This window comes from Symsagittifera roscoffensis, chromosome 1 (assembly GCF_963678635.1).
Source record: "Symsagittifera roscoffensis chromosome 1, txSymRosc1.1, whole genome shotgun sequence".
In the NCBI taxonomy this organism is placed as follows: Eukaryota; Metazoa; Xenacoelomorpha; order Acoela; family Convolutidae; genus Symsagittifera; species Symsagittifera roscoffensis.
Window position 1 is genome coordinate 67272481 of NC_087062.1, and position 24579 is coordinate 67297059.

The following is a 24579-nucleotide window of genomic DNA, read 5'->3' on the forward strand; positions in this document are numbered from 1 at the left end:
TTTGCAAAATATGTTTCGACTGTGCCCGACTGACAAAAAATGTGATCGATCCAAGCTAGATATATTTGGTCCGTGCTCGACCGAATTTGCGAATTCGGGTATGTTTTGGTTTTCAAACAACATGAATTATCCAAACTTAAACGTGTTAACTGATGTTTATTGGGTAACATCTGCTGCTTTTTTTTATCAGAATGAAATGATGAGTTGTAGAAAACGAACGGTATAAAATTGTCACCCTATTGTTTTATATATTTGATAATTATTCTTTCTTCCTTACCCTTTCTAAGTTTAATGATTGCACGTGATATTTATTTTGAATTTTTGTTAGTTTTCCGTTTGAGTTTATCTGGTCACAAATAATTTGGCGAAATTCTTCAATTTTCTATGTAACTAGCTTGGTTTGAATTTTTGTTTTTGGCACGTTATAGCCTGGCCTATTCTGCATTGCAAAATGAAATTAAAAAATTAGAAAATGGGGTGTTTACTAAACATAAAACCTAGACGCGGGTGATTCCTATAGTTAGCTCTGCTGATTTAGTTGGAGTTGTCCTAGAGATTTGTCGGCTTCAATGATGACTGTCGGTTGTGTTAATTTGGTAGCGGGTTTCTTCCTGTCGATGCTGGTTGTTGGTTGACGCTGATTTGTCTGCTGATCTTGCTGATGGTTGTTATTGGTTAATGTGATGCTGCTCATGTTTGTTGTTGCAGAAAAATGACTTCATGCATTTATTGGAGAATAAAAATCTTTGTTCACCTTCATATATTTGTTTTCCATAATTAAGTCTAGCTGTTTCCGTTTGCTTTCTATTTGCTGCTGTCCATGTTTTAAGCGTATGGTTAGTAGTTAGAACGAGTTACTGAATGGAGTGCATGTTCCTTGTGGTTTTTCCGGGGTAACTGATGATTTATGTTTGATTTTAGGATTTTGCGCTCGGCAAGATTCTTCTTTGACGTCCTCGTCTCCTGTAGTCGATCGTTTCCTGTGGCGTTTCCAAATGCGTTCTGTTGATTGATTTTGCAACCCTGATTTTTTTGAGTTCAAAACGATGCCTCATAAGTTCAAAATTTCAAAACGATGCCTCATAAGGGTTTTTAACTTTTTGTTAGTTTTCGCCGAAAATTGTGCTCAAAATTGTTTTTTTTTGTTACTCAAATCAGATGCGAGCGTTGAAGGCTTGTCGTTTTCTGTTGGCGCTGTGAACTGTATTTGATGTAAGTTGAGTTTATCGGCCAACAAATCTAGTCGTTTTTTTTTCTGCTGGCAATGATTATTGCTGTCATTACTCCATTGAAGCGATTGTTGAATAAGGAATTTTTTATTCGGGGTTGCTGCTAGGTAGTGCAGTTCTGAACTAGGTTTTTTCATTTCATAGGTCAAATGCTGTTGTGTGTCCAACGGGATAATAACTGATTCCAAAGATTTAATTAATTATCGGTTTTTGAATCAAAGCTTGATGTGTTTCCCGGTAAAGAAATCGTGTTGAAATTGTCTTTACTGTTCCCTTGAGTTTTTTGATGTTGAAAGAATTTGTGACTGTTATAGTTGGCCTGATTTTGTCCTGATTCAAAAAGTAAAGTTGAGCGTCCTGACGTCCCGACGTTTGTTTGTTGTTTCGAGATGATGTTTGTTTGTAAGTAGTAGTAGTTGGCATATCAATTTTCTTGGTCTCCTTACGTTTTTGAAAGTCAAGGTAGGGTCCGTTTGCTTCGTGGAGTTCTTTTTATGGGTCACTGTAAGATGGCGGTGTTGAGATCTGCGGCTTTTCAAATTTCGTCTGCCTTACTTGTGATGTTATCGTCCTTAGAATCCATTGGTGATTTCAAATATTTTGCGAATCGTTTGTGTTCTGTCTGCCGTGTAAAAGGTTGAAGATCAATTGGCTGATCAATTAACTGCTGTCGATCGTTGCTGGGTTATTGATTGTTTGTTTCAAGTGAAGGAGTTGCTGTCGCCGATGTGCAGACACTACTTTATCTTATTGGTTGTCTGTTTCTTCCTGCGATTGTCCATTCTAGAGCATTATTTTTTGTACGTGGAATTTAAGATGATACTTTGCTTATCGTTTCGGGGTGAATTATATCTATGTTGTCTGTTCCTAGTTTGTTCCATGTTTAATTGTCACTGTTTGTCGGGGAAACCATGTGGTCCAAGTGGTAGTGCTTTCTACAGGTGCTGTTGAACATGTCGATTTCTACTGCACTGGTTTTGATTTCAATTTCTATAAAAACGTTTCAAAGATTGAAGTTTGTCCTTAAATTTCCGAAGGGGTGAGTTTTTAGATCCACTGTTTTGCCTTCCAGGTATGCGAGTCAAAGAATCTTCCAACAAGGATTGGGCTGCTCTGTTTCGTTTCCTTTACTTCTAAGAATTGGGCTGTTTTTTGTGATTTGTAGCTTTTCATGTTTCCACTGTCGAAAACAACATACGCGTCGATGGTTCTGTGATGATACTGAAGGATCATTGGTACTACATGGATGAAAGAGTTGCTGCTAACAAGCGTTAGCTTTTGACTGGTTAGGTGGCTTTACTAATTTCAATAGTGACTGGTGTTAACCTGCGGGTGCTGTTTTAGTCGACCGTCGTGCAATGTTGAAAGATGAAGTTGCTTGCATTTGCTGCAAGTGTTGTTTTGACGGCTGTATTTTAGTTGATATTTTTTCCGAGGCACCTGTGATAGGGTTTTTTGTCCAAAACAAAAACCTTTTTTCTTCAAAATACAATCTCTGGTACAAGCTGCAATAGGCTGGCTTTTTCCGTTGCAGGAGCACGAGGGCCTGGAGTTGGCGTTCAGTTTCTTGATGTCCGCTGTGAAACGTTTATGGTTGATGGCCGAGATCCATTGGCGGGTCGAGGTTGTGAATGTCCTTGGCGTCTATCGCTCGAGTCGTGGTGTACCTTTCAAGACTGCGTGCGTGCTAAGAGATGGCATGCTATTAGAAACTGTCTGATCCAATCGTTGACGGTGATCAGTTTAGGCTGGTATATGTTCTGAGTGGTGATGTGTTCCGTCTTTTGAAGCTGCTAATGGTGATGCAATTTGCTGACACCAATTTTTACACAAACAAGTGAGTTCCAGTCGTCTTTGAAAGCAACGTCCTAAAGAAGTCCACCTTGTTACCATTCCTTGTTAAAATTTCCATGTACGAATCCTTGCAATGAGTTGACGGCTGTTTGAAGTTCTGGAGATGGCCGACAAAGTCGTTGATGATGATGTACGTTCTTCCATGTCGTCGTCGTAGTTCCTGAAGGACCGCGTTGTACAGTTGGTCTGTTATTTTTATCATAATTATCTGAAGATGAGTATTTATTTTTCAAAATCTGAGATTGGCAAAATGTAAAACTCTGCTTGAAACAAACCAAACCACTTTGATCGTTTCATCTAACTGTAGGATACTTGTGACTACCATTATCGTTCGGTAAAAAATGGCAAGTTTTCCTGAGTTGTTTCCAAAGTGCTCGTGTAAAAGACAGCTGTGATGCAGGATTGCGAATTTCATGTTGCAAAAGACTGCTGTTGATTTATTAGGCAAGGTGATCCAGGGTCTCAAAAATCTTTTTCACTGGTATCCTTGGGATTTTGCATTGTCATGTATGATATCACTGGTGGACTCTGCGACATAGCTTACATTGCTTTTCGGGAATAGCTGATGAATTGTATCAGCGGTAGGCTGCGTTTTTGCAAGACCTATTGGTAGGGGAGCTTGATATTCAATGGTTATGTTATCTTCGAGTATTGTGGTTTCCTCAGTGTTCTCGAGTTTTCTCGGTTGTGTTTTTTTCTCGGAGCATCTGTTTAAAGTCTTCCATGATTTCGTCGTGTTCAACTTGTCTTTCAGTGAGAGGTTGATGAGATCCTCTGCTGGGGTGTGTTCAGCTGGTCCGTTTTAATGTAGGTAACGACGTCTTCCAACATGCTGAGTAACTGCTCCATCTCTGTCTCCGAGTCAGTTATGCTGAAACTCGGTAGATGTCTGTGGTGACTTTTTGTACTCGTCTGAAGCGGTGCTCTAGTTGGTCGATAAGAGGATTTCTCTGGGAGAGTGGTGTTGTTGGCATGGCCAGCTTTTCGTAACTGATCGGCGTTGTCGCTGCAAGAGTCATAGATGTCGCATCCAGTCATATTTTAGACCTAATTTGTTAATTCTTGTCCGAGCTAGCTGGACCTAAGCTTCAAAAGAACAGAGCAAAAAAACAATGGTTTGATAGATAATTTTTCAAATAGCTATAAAAAAAGTAGGCAAATTAAACTTTTAAAAGCTTGATAGTGGACCGCCCCAATACTTAGACAGGCAGAAAATAAGATAGGTGAAACGTAAAATTAAGGTCTTTTTGCCGAAGGAAAGCTATGATGGTCAAGTTTTTTATCCTAACCAATTGCAAATTGAGTGTTAAATGGTTGACACTTTGAATGTCCCTTGATTGGTTTAAATTGTTGCAACTCGCACGTTACAAGATTTTGACATATTGACCTTGGATAGACTTTTTTTGACTCCAAACTACCGCGGGACAAATGGTGTTTTTCGACCGTGCTCGGTTTTTCTTGACCGTGCTCGAGGCATGTTTCGACCGTACTCGAGGTATTTTTCGACAATGCTCGACCATACTCGAGGTATTTTTCGACAATGCTCGACCGTGCTCGAGGTATGTTTCTACCGTGCTCGAGGTATGTTTCTACCGTGCTCGAGGTATGTTTCTACCGTGCTCGAGGTATGTTTCGACCGTACTCGAGGTATTTTTCGACAATGCTCGACCATACTCGAGGTATTTTTCGACAATGCTCGACCGTGCTCGAGGTATGTTTCTACCGTGCTCGAGGTATGTTTCTACCGTGCTCGAGGTATGTTTCTACCGTGCTCGAGGTATGTTTCTACCGTGCTCGAGGTATGTTTCTACCGTGCTCGAGGTATTTTTCGACAATGCTCGACCGTGCTCGAGGTATGTTTCTACAGTGCTCGAGGTATGTTTCTACCGTGCTCGAGGTATGTTTCTACCGTGCTCGAGGTATGTTTCTACCGTGCTCGAGGTATGTTTCTACCGTGCTCGAGGTATGTTTCGACCGTACTCGAGGTATTTTTCGACAATGCTCGACCATACTCGAGGTATTTTTCGACAATGCTCGACCGTGCTCGAGGTATGTTTCTACCGTGCTCGAGGTATGTTTCTACCGTGCTCGAGGTATGTTTCTACCGTGCTCGAGGTATTTTTCGACCGTACTCGAGGTATTTTTCGACAATGCTCGACCATACTCGAGGTATTTTTCGACAATGCTCGACCGTGCTCGAGGTATGTTTCTACCGTGCTCGAGGTATTTTTCGACAATGCTCGACCGTGCTCGAGGTATGTTTCTACCGTGCTCGAGGTATGTTTCTACCGTGCTCGAGGTATGTTTCTACCGTGCTCGAGGTATGTTTCTACCGTGCTCGAGGTATGTTTCTACCGTGCTCGAGGTATGTTTCGACCGTACTCGAGGTATTTTTCGACAATGCTCGACCATACTCGAGGTATTTTTCGACAATGCTCGACCGTGCTCGAGGTATGTTTCTACCGTGCTCGAGGTATGTTTCTACCGTGCTCGAGGTATGTTTCTACCGTGCTCGAGGTATTTTTCTACCGTGCTCGAGGTATGTTTCTACCTTGCTCGAGGTATGTTTCTACCGTATTCGAGGTATGTTTCTACCGTGCTCGAGGTATGTTTCTACCGTGCTCGAGGTATGTTTCTACCGTGCTCGAGGTATGTTTCGACCGTACTCGAGGTATTTTTCGACAATGCTCGACCATACTCGAGGTATTTTTCGACAATGCTCGACCGTGCTCGAGGTATGTTTCTACCGTGCTCGAGGTATGTTTCTACCGTGCTCGAGGTATGTTTCTACCGTGCTCGAGGTATGTTTCTACCGTGCTCGAGGTATGTTTCGACCGTACTCGAGGTATTTTTCGACAATGCTCGACCATACTCGAGGTATTTTTTGACAATGCTCGACCGTGCTCGAGGTATATTTCTACCGTGCTCGAGGTATGTTTCTACCGTGCTCGAGGTATTTTTCGACAATGCTCGACCGTGCTCGAGGTATGTTTCTACCGTGCTCGAGGTATGTTTCCACCGTGCTCGAGGTATTTTTCTACCGTGCTCGAGGTATGTTTCTACCGTGCTCGAGGTATGTTTCGACCGTACTCGAGGTATTTTTCGACAATGCTCGACCATACTCGAGGTATTTTTCGACAATGCTCGACCGTGCTCGAGGTATGTTTCTACCGTGCTCGAGGTATGTTTCTACCGTGCTCGAGGTATGTTTCTACCGTGCTCGAGGTATGTTTCGACCGTACTCGAGGTATTTTTCGACAATGCTCGACCATACTCGAGGTATTTTTCGACAATGCTCGACCGTGCTCGAGGTATGTTTCTACCGTGCTCGAGGTATGTTTCTACCGTGCTCGAGGTATGTTTCTACCGTGCTCGAGGTATGTTTCGACCGTACTCGAGGTATTTTTCGACAATGCTCAACCATAATCGAGGTATTTTTCGACAATGCTCGACCGTGCTCGAGGTATGTTTCTACCGTGCTCGAGGTATGTTTCTACCGTGCTCGAGGTATGTTTCTACCGTGCTCGAGGTATGTTTCTACCGTGCTCGAGGTATGTTTCGACCGTACTCGAGGTATTTTTCGACAATGCTCGATCATACTCGAGGTATTTTTCGACAATGCTCGACCGTGCTCGAGGTATATTTCTACCGTGCTCGAGGTATGTTTCTACCGTGCTCGAGGTATTTTTCGACAATGCTCGACCGTGCTCGAGGTATGTTTCTACCGTGCTCGAGGTATGTTTCTACCGTGCTCGAGGTATGTTTCTACCGTGCTCGAGGTATGTTTCTACCGTGCTCGAGGTATGTTTCTACCGTGCTCGAGGTATGTTTCGACCGTACTCGAGGTATTTTTCGACAATGCTCGACCATACTCGAGGTATTTTTCGACAATGCTCGACCGTGCTCGAGGTATGTTTCTACCGTGCTCGAGGTATGTTTCTACCGTGCTCGAGGTATGTTTCTACCGTGCTCGAGGTATGTTTCGACCGTACTCGATGTATTTTTCGACAATGCTCGACCATACTCGAGGTATTTTTCGACAATGCTCGACCGTGCTCGAGGTATGTTTCTACCGTGCTCGAGGTATTTTTCGACAATGCTCGACCGTGCTCGAGGTATGTTTCTACCGTGCTCGAGGTATGTTTCTACCGTGCTCGAGGTATGTTTCTACCGTGCTCGAGGTATGTTTCTACCGTGCTCGAGGTATGTTTCGACCGTACTCGAGGTATTTTTCGACAATGCTCGACCATACTCGAGGTATTTTTCGACAATGCTCGACCGTGCTCGAGGTATGTTTCTACCGTGCTCGAGGTATGTTTCTACCGTGCTCGAGGTATGTTTCTACCGTGCTCGAGGTATTTTTCTACCGTGCTCGAGGTATGTTTCTACCTTGCTCGAGGTATGTTTCTACCGTGTTCGAGGTATGTTTCTACCGTGCTCGAGGTATGTTTCTACCGTGCTCGAGGTATGTTTCTATCGTGCTCGAGGTATGTTTCGACCGTACTCGAGGTATGTTTCTACCGTGCTCGAGGTATTTTTCGACAATGCTCGACCGTGCTCGAGGTATGTTTCTACCGTGCTCGAGGTATGTTTCTACCGTGCTCGAGGTATGTTTCTACCGTGCTCGAGGTATGTTTCTACCGTGCTCGAGGTATGTTTCTACCGTGCTCGAGGTATTTTTCGACAATGCTCGACCGTGCTCGAGGTATGTTTCTACCGTGCTCGAGGTATGTTTCTACCGTGCTCGAGGTATGTTTCTACCGTGCTCGAGGTATGTTTCTACCGTGCTCGAGGTATGTTTCTACCGTGCTCGAGGTATGTTTCGACCGTACTCGAGGTATTTTTCGACAATGCTCGACCATACTCGAGGTATTTTTAGACAATGCTCGACCGTGCTCGAGGTATGTTTCTACCGTGCTCGAGGTATGTTTCTACCGTGCTCGAGGTATGTTTCTAACCGTGCTCGAGGTATGTTTCTACCGTGCTCGAGGTATGTTTCTACCGTGCTCGAGGTATGTTTCTACCGTGCTCGAGGTATGTTTCTACCGTGCTCGAGGTATGTTTCTACCGTGCTCGAGGTATGTTTCTACCGTGCTCGAGGTATGTTTCTACCGTGCTCGAGGTATGTTTCGACCGTACTCGAGGTATTTTTCGACAATGCTCGACCATACTCGAGGTATTTTTCGACAATGCTCGACCGTGCTCGAGGTATGTTTCTACCGTGCTCGAGGTATGTTTCTACCGTGCTCGAGGTATGTTTCGAAATTGTGCTCGTCCCAAACCCCTGTCTCGACTTTTATTTTTCGGCCGAGCAGGGACATGTGTTCAACTTTGAAAGCCGAAACATAAAGTGACCACCTCGACCCGAGGAGCAGCAGTGGGAGAGCCAAGGGCTAATACACATGACAACATAAGGCAGTGGCAAAGCTGGGCGATTTACATTGCCAACGTTTTGGAGTAAGTGAATTGATTACAAGAAACAACTTTCATTCGAATCATTGTAAATCATAATTGAATCACCGTAAACTTATAACTGAATTCATAAACAAAACTAGACCGCACTGTTATCGTATTTTTCTTGTTCCTGAATGTGATATTTCACCTGCTTATTAACTACTCCATTTATTGTTTTAAAAAAAAACTACTCGTATCATGACAAGTCTTAAATGTTTCGACTGCTTTTCTTGTGTTGTTTTTGCAAAGACAAGCGGAAAGATAGAAGTTTTGAGTTTAGCGACGCAATATTGGAAATATTAGCTGGCCTCATATCAACTTCAAAAGATTTTTGAGCCAGATCATTTTGTTTTCAAGGACCGGGTCACGACTGAAAAAGAATCATTGAGACAGGGTTTTGGTCGAGCACAAATTTGAAAAATTCCACGAGTACGGCCGAAACATACCTCGAGAACGGTCGAATAATGTCGAAACATACCTCGAGCACGGTCTAAACTACCTCGAGCGTGCTCAAATATAGTCAAAATTTGAGTCAAATTGCAAACCAAGATTCCAAAAGATAATTACGAGGCCAAACTGTGCATTTTGTACATTGTAAGCGGACTCCGCAACAAGGACGCTCCCTTTGTTCTGATTTTGTTCTTTCATTCATTTTGATCTTTCCGACAAAATTTTAACATGTTTAAAGACTTGTCTCTGGAATCCAGGAACATACAGACACAGAATTGTGCACCTATCCAGTGCCTAGTTTGGCCTCGTAATGATAGAAAAAATGCTCTATATGGAAAAAGATAGAACAAAATGCTGAAAAATGATATCTAGTTATTGTAAACAACTCTAATCAATTTTTTCTCACAAGATATTACGCGAAAAGCATAAATTATAACCTTTGAACCAGATGACTCATTTTGTTTCAAAGTCGAAACATAACCGAATTCAGTCGAGCACGGTCAAAACATATCTTGCTTGGGTCGGGTATGGTCGAGAATTTTTGTTTCAGTCGGACACGGTCGAAACATACCGATTTTGGTCGAGAGGCTCGAAACGTAAAAACGAGCACCTCGACCCGGGTGCTTCTCAACATAGTTTTCTAGAACACAAATTTTGCGAAATCAGCCATAATGGCAAATTGTTCCACCCTCCCCCCCCCCCCCCCCCCATTTTTTCCCCGTCCATTTTCAGTAAACGGGGTGGGGTAAAATGAGGAGGAGTAAACTGGGGGGGGGGGGGGTGGGTGTTGAGGTGTAAATAGGGAGGAAAACAGGGGGGGGGGGGTAAATACGGAGGGGGTAAACGGGGTATATAAGACAAAAATTATAAAAATTGAAAAGTGAAATGTAACCTTTTATGAAACCTAATACGTACCAAACAGGAAATGCAATAACTTTGAATACTTTTTGACTAACTTCTCGAAAAATCCGTTATAACCGATTGTAACCAATTATAAGGGATTATACTGGCGTAAGAAATATTTAAAAAATAATCCAATTTCAATTGATTAAAATCGATTATAATCGATTATAATGGATTATAATGATATGAAAAAAAAAACTAGGATTATAATCAATTTTTGATGGATTATAATCGATTACTTTTATAAATTTATAGATAATGATAATGAAATGACAATATAATCGATATATCCACTAAAAAGGCAGAGAACGAATGCTATAAAATTGGCAATGATTTTGTAAGCATCAAAGAGAACAATTTTGATTGTGACTTGAGATGGTAAAAAAACACAAACGCACTTCGTAATACGGTGCTGATTTAAATTAACCGGATAAAACGCGTTGAACTTGAAATTTAAAACGCGTTTTTCTCAAATTGGGATGAGTTTAGGTAAAAACTTATGATGACAAAACTTGCTTAAAATTTTAGCAACATTAGAATGGTTTAATTTGTTTTGCGAAATTCGGGTCCAAGATTTTACCCCAAAAATGGGTCATTCGGTTTTTCTTAGTTAATCAAAAATTACGCCATCAAATACCCAGTCGATCGCAGACATAATTAGATCAAAGTGAGCTCCGTACGGAGCCCAACAAACTTTAAGAAGGGTATATTCTCCAAAAAAAAATTGGAAATCGTTTAAAAATTGTTTTTAAATAAATAGTTGGTATTTTTATAGTAAAAGCGACCTTTTTTGTCTATCAAACAAAAATAATTTAACTTATACAATGTTTTGGAGAATAAACCCTTCTTAAAGTTTGTTGGGCTACGTAAGGAGCTCACTTTGACATAATTATGTCTGTGATCGACTGGGTATTTTTGGCGTAATTTTTGATTAACTAAGAAAAGCCAAAATGACCCACTTTTGGGGTAAAATTTTGAGCCCGAATTTCGCAAATTTCGCACATTAATTCTGCTAAAATTTTAAGCAAGTTTTGTCTTCATAAGTTTTCACCTAAACTCAACCCAATTTGAGAAAAACGCGTTTTAAATTTCAAGTTTAACGCGTTTTGTCCGGTTAGTTTAAATCAGCACTGTATGACACTACGTTCACTAGCTTGCGTGTGTAAAAAAAGAGGTACTTTTGAATGAAACGCGAGAAAAATTTCTTTCGCGGAAATTATTTTTTTTTGTAATACTTAGGCCATTCTTTGAAAATGCACTGATATTAATGGGCATAATTGAGACAATTTGAGGCCAACGGCATGCTATCGCCTCAAAAAACAACTTAAAAGAGGTGTTCAAACTGTTCTAGAACTCATTTTTGGGGTTTACATACTTGAAAATGCTCATTCCCGTAATCTTTCGAAACGGTAGTTGGAAAAACAGATCTTTTAACACACACAGTTCTAATATCATTTTAGAGTGGCTTGCGCAGTCAAACACTCAAAAGATTAGCATATGGCTTTCAGAGCATTGCACCTGCGAACTTGCAACTATTTTTGTATTTAAAATTCGAATGCTAATACATCTCGCCTTGGATTCCACAATTCCAAAACATGCTAAACCGGATTTTAAAAAAGCTAATCATACAGTTCCATATTATGGGAAAATGCTTATCATATAATCCCAACAAACAGCACATATGAAAAAGTTTACAAGATAAGTATTTTTCCATGCAATTGTATGACAAGCATTTTACCATGGAATTTTTTGCGTTTCGCTTTATAATTGTAATTCGCCCTGAAAGTGTTCTCAAATGAGAAAACCAACAACATAACTGACAGATAAAACAAAGTATTTGCTGTATGCTAAGTCGGATAAAAATTGAATTGCACTCAAAATTATTTTTAGAAAACGTAATTTTTTGTATATGACTGCGAAACCCGTGAGAATCAAAGGTCACAAAGGTCATTGTGATCCTTGATTCTTTTATGTAAAAAGACTAGGGGTGGACAATTTATAGGCAAAAATTTGAATTATTTTTCGAACAAAAAACAGGTTTAGCAACTAAAACGAGAACTAGAAAAAAACTTTCTCAGTTTTGGAATTTTTGTATGGAAAAAATTTTAACCACAAAATTTTCATAAATGGAAATTGTAGAATAAGCAAAGATTGTTTGAAAAAATAAATTGATGACCAAAATAATCTTTTTCTTTTGAAACCCGATGTAAACTCATATTCTATAGAACCCACACTTGGAATTGTATGATAATCAGTTTTTCCAAATGAAATTGTGACAACCATTTTTGTTGTATGGAGGTCACCCCGGGGCATTGATGCGGAAGTGAAACAGAAAAAGACCAATTTTTAAGGTAGTGCCAACTTTTTTTCAAATTCATATGCTTTTCAATGCAAGTCGTATTTACAAGTCTTGTATTTGTTTCCTTCAAACCTTAAACAAAAAAAAATCGATGTCCAGAGTGAGCATCTGAAAATTTTTTAAATAAATAGTTTTGCTTAAAACAAAACAAGTAAGTAATTTTTTTTTAATTTTAAAACGAGATCGCGTCGTGAACAAAAAACGAGATCGTGATCAAAAAAATGTAATCAAACGGGAAATTGTACTTTTTTGTTTAGTTTTTCTGTTATTCGTGTAAAAATTCGCCGAGTAGAATTCATTTTGAGCAATCAGAGATTCCAGATTTGACATTTTTGCTAAATAAATCAATACAAAGTCCTGCAGATTTGAAATTGCGCTGCAAGCAAATTGCCAAAATCGATTGATCCAAATCTTCTGATGGCTCAAAATTTTTGTTGGGAAATTGAGAGGGTTATGTATTTCAGGTTCCAGGTGTCTCATTTGAGTGATTTGTTAAGACTGGCCCTGCTGTTCAAGTACGGAGGCATTTACTCCGACTCCGATATTCTGGCGTTCAAGTCGATAGACTTACAAGCAGACAGCTATGTTGTCAGACTCAGGGGCGGACAAATTGGTAAGTTCGCAAAACAACCTCGTTTGTTTGGAGTTGTTTAAAAGTTTGATATGAAAACGATGAGAAATAACTTCAGCCAGTTAGGAATCAGCTTCATAAATCTTAATAAAATTTGCGGTTTCTGCTATTCGCAGAGGATCTATGAAAGGCTAAACAGTCAGTGTTAGCATAGTCCGTTTCTCTTTATTTACCCACATTCCTGTAATTTTGTTGAACGAAGCTCTTTTTTGCGTCTAGAATTTTCACGTGGTACCTTAAGACGTGGTACCACTATTACTATTGCAGCCAAAATCTGTCAAGCTAAGGTAGATCTGAAACTAGAGGTCAATAAAAGAACTCGTCCTTAACTGGGTTAATTACAATGCTCTTTCAAAGTTTAAATTAAATATCTACTGAATAAATTACTTAAAGTCCAACTTCAGTTTTGTGTTGTAAATGGAACAAAATCTTTGCTTCTACAAATTTCTAAAACGTGCCTCAATTCGGTTTAAATTTCGTTTTGGGTCGAGGTTTTGGACTTATTTGTTTTTTTTTCAAAGTTTGGTATGATTTGACTTACTCGATCGAATTGGGTTGTGTCTTATTCAGTTTTTTCCGATTTTTTCGGCAAAAGAGACATCTAGCTAGACTTTGTTCAAATAAACTTAGAAGTATTTCAACCCGTTCAAATGTAAAGCTAAAATTGGCCTGTCTCGACTTTCATGACTGCCGTGACCAAAAACAAAAAAGTGATCGGTTTCAACCTTAAACTGATTTTTTTAAACCGTTTTTTTTGCATAACTTTATGAAAACCAGTATCTCCTGATCAATAAAATCTAATCAAACGAAAAAATGTAATGTTTTTGTTATGGCCAACCTCGAAGTATGGGAAAGAAGTAAAGATAAGTGTTCGTTTTTTCAATTTTTTCCCAGCAATTTTTAAGCTTTATTTATCGGGATTCGGACTCTTTAAGAAAATTCAAAAAAGTCGTCTCACTCTCAAGAAAAACGGGTCCGAGAATTTCCGATTTTCAGACGAGACTAGAGAGAACTCGCTGAGAGGATTGCCTTTCATTTAAAGATAGCTTACTGCTTTTTTTGCTATGTTCACTTTATTCAATTGAGATTTTTAGAGAAAAAATTCAGGTTAGTCTTACAGCAAGAATTGCAAAAATGAACTTTAAATTTTTGTTTCCTTTCTTAAATTAATTTGGTCTGAATATTGTGTGCTACTTGCACAGAAAAGAGCTACATTTTTCATTGACGCTACCAGTTGAAATCAAAAATAACTGTCGTAGATTCACATATAAGCTTCCAAACTTCTTAAAAAGTTTCTTCTTTGAAAGAACTGCTCTTGTTATTCAAATAACAGTTGGAAAATTCTGATGTTTACCCCTGATGTAAGTGACGTTGAGCGCTTGGTTAGACTTCGAAGAAAATGAAGAAAATGTAGGCTTTCGGTGATTTGCTTCTGAAGACTATTATCAACTACAGAATTTACAATTTTGCCGAAAAATAAATGAAAAAAAAAACACTAAAACTCTCGTTGGTGTGTTACTGTTTTGCAAAAAACTCGAAAACAGCAGCGTACAAATTTATTGCAACTTATAGTATATAATATCAAAATAAACGTACATTCGATTAATCTAATTTCTTTTCAACGTACTTACCATAAGTCACTTGGCCTGCGACGTTCTTAAATTGGTCAAGAAATTTTTTTGGTATCTCATCTTTGTTGTTTTAGTATTCGTGGAATCAATATCGGTTAACAATTTGAATTGGATATTGTTGTGTAGCAGAACTTTTTTCCTAATAACACTTTAAAGAAGTAGCTACCATGAGAGCGTTTGATGCAGAGGAGCTTCATAGTTCGAAGAAGATAATAAACTTCTGAGTCTTTTAAGATCAGACCTTTTTCCGTATAGAAGGACGTTTTTTGCTACGATTTAAATTGTTTAACAATTTTTTGGTGTTATATAAGCAGCAGATTCAAATTTACGTTTACAAACACAGGTTTTACGATCAAACTTAGTTAATTCTCAAGTGATATGATAGTCCATTGCTGCAAGGATCACCGTTTATTATTGCAGATGATTTTAGACCAGGGCCTTGATAAATATGGTTATCATTTTGATTGCAATACAGCCTCTGGCTGTATATAAGGCTTTTAAACCCTCTGCCATTCGTAAAAGTATTTGTTTGACATGTTCTTGGTCCGTCCATCAATCTGAAGCTCATGTGATTGGAATCTTAACTTTTGTTACCAAATAATATAAATTCAGTTTTTTTGAGTTCAGATTGTGAAAACAAAAGTAACCTAGTAAATTGTTGGCTGAATCTTCAAGTTTTCAAAATAAAGTTCTAGATTTATTTTTTTATTCCACTTGAGATCAAAAATGTATCGTCTGCGGTAATTATAATCTGACAATCTGAGGTGTTTTTCATATCTTTACCTAAACTTTCATTTCGATATTTAAACTAAAATCGTTACTATACGTATAAATAAAAAAGAAGCCGTAGAATGGTTCCTTGCAACACCCCTCTACTTAAAACATTACATTTGGTTTCTGCATCTGTTAAGCAGCTCATTATAAGATCAAATGAGACCCTCTCCAAAGCTTTATTTTAAAACTTTTGAATTAAAGTTTTATGATCTATTGAATCAAAAGCTTTCGATATAAGAGTGCGTCTTTTAGAACTGCAGCGATATCAATTTTTGCTCGAACTATTTTTGTCAAAAATACTTGAGCATCTTGGGTTGAAAATTAACTCCTGAAACCGAACTAGGTTGGAGGAAGAATAATATTACAATTAAGATATTTCGTAATTTGAAATTCTTTTATTTGTTAAGTACTTTTGACTTGACTTAAATTCACCTGCATTTAAATGGATTTTCAGAGCATCTGTTTTGATGTAAAAGGGTAATAATTGCCGGTTTAGTTTAAGATGATGAGGAGAAAAAATTGTTTTCATGCATTCAATGATTAAAGTACTAATTGGTTTAGAAAAAGACCAAGGGTTTCATTTTTTTCAAAGCAGGAATTTTTTTCTGTTAAATCATATAACAAAACAAAAACAAGACACATCCAACGTTACTGGAGTGGTGACTATGTATTGAGAAGATTGCAAAAAATCGTCAAGTTTACTGAGTTTGTAAGTGAGCAAGTTGGCAATTTTTTTGGGCTCGACTACGATATCTTTAAACTAAATAATTCACGTTGAAATCGCCCATTCTGGTTTTCTTGGACTTGGAAATTGACGACACGTCAATCGATTTTGCAAACTCTTGAATGAAGGATCTGTACAGTTGTTTAAGCGGTTTGCTTGATAGGTCCACTAGAGGAGGCTCTTTGATCAAATAATGATTTCCTTCGATCTATAAAAAATCAAATTTTGAATTCATTAGGACTAGATCATTTCTCACAAAAATTTCAGTACAAAAAAATAAAATAACCCCATATTTTGATGCTTTTCTATCTCAATGTTTTGTCTCGAAACTGTTTTCGTGAGGATTAAGAAGCTTTGATGTGTCTTTAGTAGTTAGCCATTTTTCGGGTAAACTGTGAAAACATTTTTTTCCACATCATTGAATGAATTTTTGAACTGATGTTGTTTGCTTGCAAAATTTCTGCAATTCAAATAAAATAGTTTTGGGTTTTGGTCTAGGACAATATGTTTCGGAGCATAAATTACGTTCTATGTCAGTTGATAGAAGTTTTAAAGTAAAAATAAAAAATCATAAAGGATTTATTTTGTACTAAAGTCTAAATTATTTCTATGGTTCTTTTTGCTTCGAGATTTAATTTGTACTGTCATCGCAAAAATCGAGAGACATGGCGTGTAAACAGTTGAAGCTAATTTTAGTCGGATAAATGACAGTACAAATTACCGACAAAAAACGAACGTCAAACAAACATAGCACGTAAATAAATGAACTAAAATAGTCGACACCTTCACTCAACCGTCCTTAAAGAAACTGAACAGTAGTAACTTTGGTAGTTGCGGTTTGTTTGACTGATGACTCTAGATTGAACTATGCTTATTATTCCAAGTGTGAGCGTTTTGATAGGCACTGTGATGGGCCGTGTGTTGCTGAGTTTCAATTTGGCGCTGGTAACTCTGAAATATTTGCTTTGATTTCAATGACCTCTTCGATGCGTCTTTGAACCCATTCGAGGCTTTCAATAGGACCGACAGAAAAACTTTCCGCAGTGCAGGCAACCCAGTTATATAGTTGAGATCTAGGTTGTCATTCTACAGTTGGTTGTATTTCTTGCTTTCAAGAAACTCCGGAGCATTGCCAATAATAGTGTTGAACTCCAAATCGACATTATTCATGTCTTTGTTGCTAAAGTTACTGTTGATGAGTTCATTCAGCTCATTGATCATTTTGTTTTTAGTTTCACTGTCTGCACTTTCGAGAATTGGTGTCACCTCACACATAAGGAAAACGCTGGTTTTGAAAAGATCGTCACACTTGTTATCCAGAGCCACAAACACGTCAAAAATTTTATCAACCGTTTTTTTGTGTTTCATAAAAATTTTGGTACCATGTTGGGGAACAAAGTCTGACTTTTGTGTTTTCTTTTTTCAATAATTTTATTTTTTCCTTCGCGATAGACCCACGATACGAATGAATTGCTTACGCAGGAGGAATGGTGTCATCCAAGGTTAACCTAGCTTTCCACTGAAGGCGTATCTTGTCACTAAGCTTGCTGACTACTTCTTGGACGAAGACGTCGTTTCTGTGACTTTTTCATGGAAGTCGACAAAGAGTTTCTATGCCACTTTTTTGTTCCTTGCTTTCCAATCTTCAAGTAAAAGAATCCTTTGGAGGAAATAGACGAATATGAATATAAAGATTGTTGTGTAAAAGTTGATGGCTGTTGTATTCAGCAGTTTATGAAAATGACGTACTGAATGAAAATATGATAGTCGTCTTCACCTGTCGAAGCTAAGAACGACGGCGCTTTGTATTGAATAAATTAACTGGTTTATGTCCCTAGCTCATATTCAGCAATTCAGTGTTAAATTCAGCAAGAACTAAATTTGTTCAAGGGCGGAACCTATTTAATAAAATTGTCACTATTCAATACATTTCATATATTAAAATTTAAAGTTAAGTTTAAAATTATAGAGGCTGAAATTTGTCCGTTTTAGGAATATTAAATCTTGCCATGAGAATAATTTGCTCAACCGCTCATAATTGCAAAAACAACTGAAGACATAAATGCATAGAAAAGTTTTTGTTTCGGTAAGACAGTCAAGAAACTCGAGATTATTTGTCAGAGTTGAAATATACGCGCTCAAACTCGGTTACATTTATTTCAGTCGAGAAAATCAAAAGACTCAATCATGTTTTAAAGAGATGGACAAACCTTATCTAAGCCGGATCAAGCCAGTTTTAGCACATACTTTTAACGGAGGAAGTTAAATTATACCACAGTTTGGTTGATAAAATTAAACGTAGCCTATTTTAGTCGCGACGGTCAAAACATGCCGCGATTTGGTCGAGGTATTCAATATATAAGACGAGCACCGTAATCCAAGGACCCGATGCGTCATAATTATAAGCCAATCAAGATAATCCTTTAAACTGCCTGAATTTCGAGCTTCATCATCTCAGATTTTCAAACTTTGAATTTTTATTGGTGGACATAATTTTTGGGCATTCAAATTTCTCTTGTGTTTTTAACAAACTGAATTTGACAGCTTAAAATATGTGTTATTTTTTTGTCTGTTTTTGTTGTTTAGTTAGTATGTTGTTTATTTTTACTGAATTACAATTTGTACTAGACATATGTTTAAGGAAATACTGTGTATAAAGCCTCGCAGGATAGGGAGTCGCTAGAACTGCTGAAGGTGGCCATGGTTTCCGCTGTGACAAACTACAACCCAAGCGGGTATACGACACTCACGCGGGCCTTATTCACCACCTGTAAGAACAATCAGTTATCATATTTTTATCTCGACACTTGATTCAGAGACGCTTGAAAGGGGCGCCTCTGAATACGGGCCGTAAATTTCCACAGCGTTCACCAGCGGATTTCGAGAGGGGGGTGTGAACATGAACGACCCATTTCTAGATATAGTATTTTGCATAGCCAATCTTCTAAAATCAATGGTTTCATCATAAATTTGAAGTTTAAGCAAATGAGTGGAGTGGGAGACTGAACAAGAATATCTCAATTGTATGCCAGTTGGGAATTTTCATGACATTTGGTAATTCATTAATTCACTGAGAATTTTTTTGACTCGAATTTTGTCCTACTTCAAAAATGACAGTTTTGGTCCTATTTTGATTCAATGGCAAATTTTGTCTGGTTTGTTTTATAAATTGCTGATTTTGCACTTGATTAAGTCGGAATGCCTAATGCCCAAACTCGGGCTGATCACAAAAAAAATTCCAAAGGGCGAAATCTGCTGTCAAATAAACTTGTAACATAAAATCTGCAAGGCGTTGAAACCTATGTGCCAACCCAACAAAATAGAATATTTTCAATTGTTTTAGTGATGGAGCATTGTGCGAAGCTCAATAAAACAGTCAACCTCAATGACAAAACCGTTGGATTGCTAGAAAAATGCGGAAAATGGTCAATTATTGGTCAGTTAATTTCACGATTTTTCTTCTATGCTGCACACAAGTTTAGTGATTGAATTAGAATTTTCGCGGTCAAGGTTTCTGCCTGCTCATCTCACATCTGATTTTTTCATTTCATTGAATGCTTGCATGATCAAGAGATCCACCCGAGTCGAGGTTATGTTTTTATGATCAGGCGGTCGCGACCAAATTTTGAATTTCCAGACTGCCGCCTTCAGAGTTGGGTGTTTTCAGACCACCGCGACCGAGGCAAGGAGTCCGCTATCGGCGCGACTTATTTTTTGACCTTGCCGCCACTTATGTGTTACCATCGCGACTGAGATACGTTATTTCCAGGCTTTGTCCGCTACTAACTTTTTGACAATCGCGACCGGGTTACGGTATTTCCAGACTTTGTCACTGTTCAGACTACGTATTTTGTGGTCGCAGAGTTAACACCGGCGCGACCGAAAAAGTTGAAAATAAGTCGCGGACCTCAACCCAGGAAGCAATTGAAACACATATGAAAAAAAAAGTTTGTATTAACCCCACTACTACAACTGTTTCGGGCGTTTTAAGTGAATAAAACATAATTTGTAAACCAGGATGCATTTGAAAACGCTGTACGTGGTTTTCTCATTTGCAATTTGCAAACCAACTACAGATAGATAAAAAAAACTTCGTATTCGATGCCAGGGCAGATCTAGGACTTTCTCGATCAACGGGGGCAGATTTAAAAAAAAAATTATAAAGTTTTGACGACCTTTTCTTAAGTCGAACAAATTGAGATTTTCTGACCTCTCCTACATCACTATAAAAACCCTATTTTGATCAAACTTTCTGCGCCAAAGGCAATTTTTGAAAAAAAAAACAGGCCAAAAAAGGCGTTTTTAGGCACTTTTTGACAAACTTTGACCAAAAAAATGCCTTTTTTGGCGAGCGCTACCCCTCAAAATTAGTCCATATTGTACAGCCAAAATAGTATCTATTGTACAGCCAATTAATACAGCCAAAAATTGATATCTTAAAATAGTACAAAGGGAGGACCAAAGAGTACAAATATAAGGCTTTAATATTGCTTAGGTCTGGAATCAAAAATTTCGCTGAAGTGATTTTCGCGGTGTCGAGAAAAAAAGATTTTAGTGTCTTTCAGTTACGTCAGACACAAAGGCTTGTCATTTCAAGGTTATTTTAAATTTTAAGTTTTTAATGTTATTTTTTCCACACAAATCAGTATCACAAATACACGTCCTATTAGGCTGAATGATGAAGCGCATTTAACTCTTTTGCATCCTAATTCAAGTGTTGAGAAGTTTTTTTGAAAACTCAACTGGTGAATAATTGTATATTAATATTTTTTGCTATAGCTATTTATTTTTAATTGTTATTTGTAGCTCCGCTCCGTGTCAAAAAAAAAGTTATTTTAGAAAAGTTCTAATAAACGAAATTTGCCCAGATGGTTCTAATCGGAACTTCTTGTGTTAGAATTTTGCTTTTATTGACATCTTAATTCGGAGCAATTCATTTTACTTCTTTCAGGACACAATAGTGGTGCTTTATGTTACGACCGAGCGCTCAACAATCGAAACGACACAGAAACGAGTCGACAGTTACAGGAGCTCACTGAACTTGAAAACTGCTCCATGTTTCACTGGACTCAGACTTATTTTGGCCGGTCTGGAATGTTTGTCAGCCAGACTGTTGATTCAACAACTTTGATGGCCAAACTGAGAAAATACTCTTGCCCCTATATGACCGAAATTCAGGATGTTTTCTGATTCAGTCAAATGGTATTGCGGTTATGAAAAAAAATCTATAGTAATCTATCAACTAAACTAATTGTAATTACAACATGAATTGAAGGTCTTCTGAAAACTTTGATTAGTCCATAGATTAACCAATGGCAGAATTAATTTTTCACTTTCCTTCGCCTTTGAAACTTTCTATTTTTATATTTTTTTTATGCGTGAAGCTACGATTTAAGGTAAGGAAGAACAAATTCAATTTCAATGGTTATTTTGCCCAGCCTTCCTTGAAGAAGGAAATCAGTAAAAAGTTACTTCAAAGTGATTTTGATGATTTTTTTGGTGATTTTTTTGTTTTTATTTCAGGAAAAAGTAATAAAATGCTTTATTAACTACAGATGTGCATTCATACATATTGATGAATTTATGAATGCACTTAGCTATAAGTGCACTTTTTGAGTTCAATTGAAACTCATCTGCAGAAAGTGACGTAAATAGCACTCTCCAAATACGAAAATGTGAACAATTTCTAGTTTCGAAAGTAGAATTTTATTTATAAATTTCCAGCGGAATGAAAAGTTTAGCGATTGATCCAATTTTCTCAAGTTGGGTTAATGTTATCAGGAAAGCGTCAATCATAAATTGTTCTAAGAATTGCAATTTTTTGAACATTGTCAGTGTTTTTTTTCTGTTTATTTGCGTTCGTTACTTTTTTCCAACTGTGAGTTGGCTATGTTTGATTTTTCAGTTTTTCTCTTAAACGTTTCCCCCAAGATAGAATCTAAGATCCGCCCATGAGAGTATTTGATATGCTTTACGAAAATTTGCGTGAGTAAACCGTAATTATTTGATGGCCAACAAAGAATGAACATAGTTACTCAACTAATTATGTCCAGTTCAGGAAACCCAGGCCAATTTTGACACTCAAGCAAGTACTAAACACCATCAATGGGTTACAAAGCTGTCCCATTTCCCCAACATCAGAAAAATAGAGGAAAGCACTATCAAGTAAATTTAAGTAATTAAAAACAAAAATACTTAGTTGAAATTAAGAGCTCAGCGTTGATATGATTTTTCAAAAAAGCCAATCATTCTGCTAGGAGACGCAGTGGTCCTCGCCGAAATAGGAATGCAATCCCCTGGATAAATCTGGTGAGAATATAACATAGCAGAGACTTACTTAACTGCATGACCAACCAGATTGCAATAAAAAATTGTCTGTCGTTTATTTCGTCCTGACTTGAATGGCGTTGACACATCACATTAACATTCTGGTTTGGAGGTTTCTGTGATGATTCGACCGGACTTGACTTCGGAGTAACCGACGCAGCGAATTTAGAGTAGACGACTAGATACTGTCGCAGAGCTCTCTTTGGCTCGTTCATCTGCTTACAAAACTGGAACAAGGTCTGAAGGATGAGGAATAGAATGTATACAATGGGGGTGGTTTTGGCTGAAGTTAGTTTTTCTGCTGATTCATTGGGTACCGTAGCACTGAACCGTTTTGTCAAGAGCGAACACTGGTTTGCGACATGTATGCCTACTGAAGTGTTCAAGGATCCTTGCTGAGAGAAGGTTTTTCAGTTTTGGCTGGAACTTGTTGTCGCGAAGTGCTCGCGTGACCCTGGTTACCTAAACACTTAACGTTATTATTGATATGTTTATGGCGAGTTTTTTTCCGAATAACTTTCCTTTTGATAGTAATATGAGTATCCCCAGTAAATTTTGAGACTATTTTCTTAATAGTTAAAGAATCATCCAATTTCCAGTCAATAACTTTCCTGTAGACCTGAACATTAGAAGGATTATGGATAAATTACTTGGAGCTCTAAATTACTTGGAAACGTAAGTGAGAGTGCTGCGACCAGCCTTTATTTTTACTCCGCGAAAGCGGAGGGTGCATTGATTCCGGTCTCCTCTAAGGTTGACGGCTAGACCTTGCGGTCTGTGGGGACTTTTAACGCCGAAGAACCCTGAGCATGTGAAAGCGACTTCTTTTGATGTTTCCGATCCTTTGCTGACTTTGTCAGCTTCTCAAGTGCGCGATAGTGAGCTGTCTCATTAATTTCGGTCGTTGGTGTCTTGTAGCATGGGGACAAATCGCTGCTGGCAAGACCTTTCTGTTTGGCCTTTTTCTGGCGTCGCATGGGGCTCTCCAAAAAAAGGTCGGATGTTCGAACCCACCATGATCCATGCTCATTGCTTGCGAGTGAGGCAACATTACCCAGCCCAGAGAAATAACCAAAACAATTGCATGTAGTTCTTAAGCAGGAGCACAACAGCGATTCGCCGTGATGAGCTGTACAGCTCGTATGCTGGTCCTATCCCTCGTGAATAAATGGTCTTAACATGTAGTCGTCTACAGCGGGCCGGGACTCTCGCTTAGGTAATTTCCGTGTTTGGTTAATGTGCGAATTGTTATTCAAACGGCGATTTATCAATTAAATTCTTTTCTTGGCGAATCTTACATCGTCGATGAGTATGGATACCGCTGATTGCATTTCCTTAAACAAGGGGTGTAGTTTCATAATGCCCATCTTTTGTTTGATAATTTGAGTCAATCCCTCTACCAAACCACAGCAACAATGATCTGCAATAGGGTGAAAGAAAAGAAAAGTACATTTCTCTTTACAAAATTTCGACAACCGTTTGTTTTCAAGCCCTGAAATTCGGTCTGACCGAACTGTCTATGCTCCTATGTTATTTGATGTGCCAATCGAGAAGTTTTAGGACTTAACTAGTGATTTTTGAATCTACTTAACAATACCCCCCCCCCCCCCACTCTATTGTATTAACAATTTGTTCCTGTTTTGTCCAAAAATGGACCAGTGATGTCCATTTGCTGTTTCTTATTAAGCATGGGAAAATTTGGCAGCAGATTTGAGAAGTAAAATTTTCTCTAAAGCAAAAGAAACAACATTCGCGGCAAATATCAACTTTAGCGCAATTCAATCCGGTGATATGTTACAATAGGTGGCAATTCTAAGTATGGCGCATGTATTAAATTTGAGAACTAATAATGCATAATAAAGTTTCATTTCATTTTTAATCAATTGTACATGCTGCTAAGATATTTTGTGTAAATACATTACTCTGACAGATAAAATGTTATTGAAAAGCTCTAAATTAACACTTTTTTGCCAAAAAATTTGGCTTTTGAAAAAAATTATATAAATACTGTCCGAAGTATAACAAAAAGCAATCCAGCTAATTAAATTAAAATTACCACTTAGTGTAATATATCACCGAACATCCGATGTAATATGCAAGGTATTTTTTGCTAGTTGGCCGAGGTGGAAGCGGTGAAGCCAATGAGGACTGTTTTCCCGAGTTATGATGGTTTAACAATACGGTGGTCAAAATCTGGGAGTTATTGATTAAAACCCCGTACCCAACGGAGGCTAGATATAAAT

The 24579-nt window shown here is 38.2% G+C and overlaps 1 protein-coding gene across 1 annotated transcript in view; it reads left to right on the plus strand.

Annotated features, from left to right (window-relative positions):
- The window catches only part of LOC134856934 (uncharacterized), a gene marked incomplete at its 5' end in the record, with an annotated part of 46396 nt that extends 25182 nt beyond the window's left edge, over nt 1-21214 (plus strand). Inside the window, 4 exon segments of the mRNA XM_063873222.1 lie at nt 12714-12862; nt 18651-18779; nt 19353-19445; nt 20961-21214. Of these exon segments, the coding sequence (XP_063729292.1) occupies nt 12714-12862; nt 18651-18779; nt 19353-19445; nt 20961-21199 (610 nt within the window).
- Nucleotides 21215-24579: the final 3365 nt, after the last annotated feature.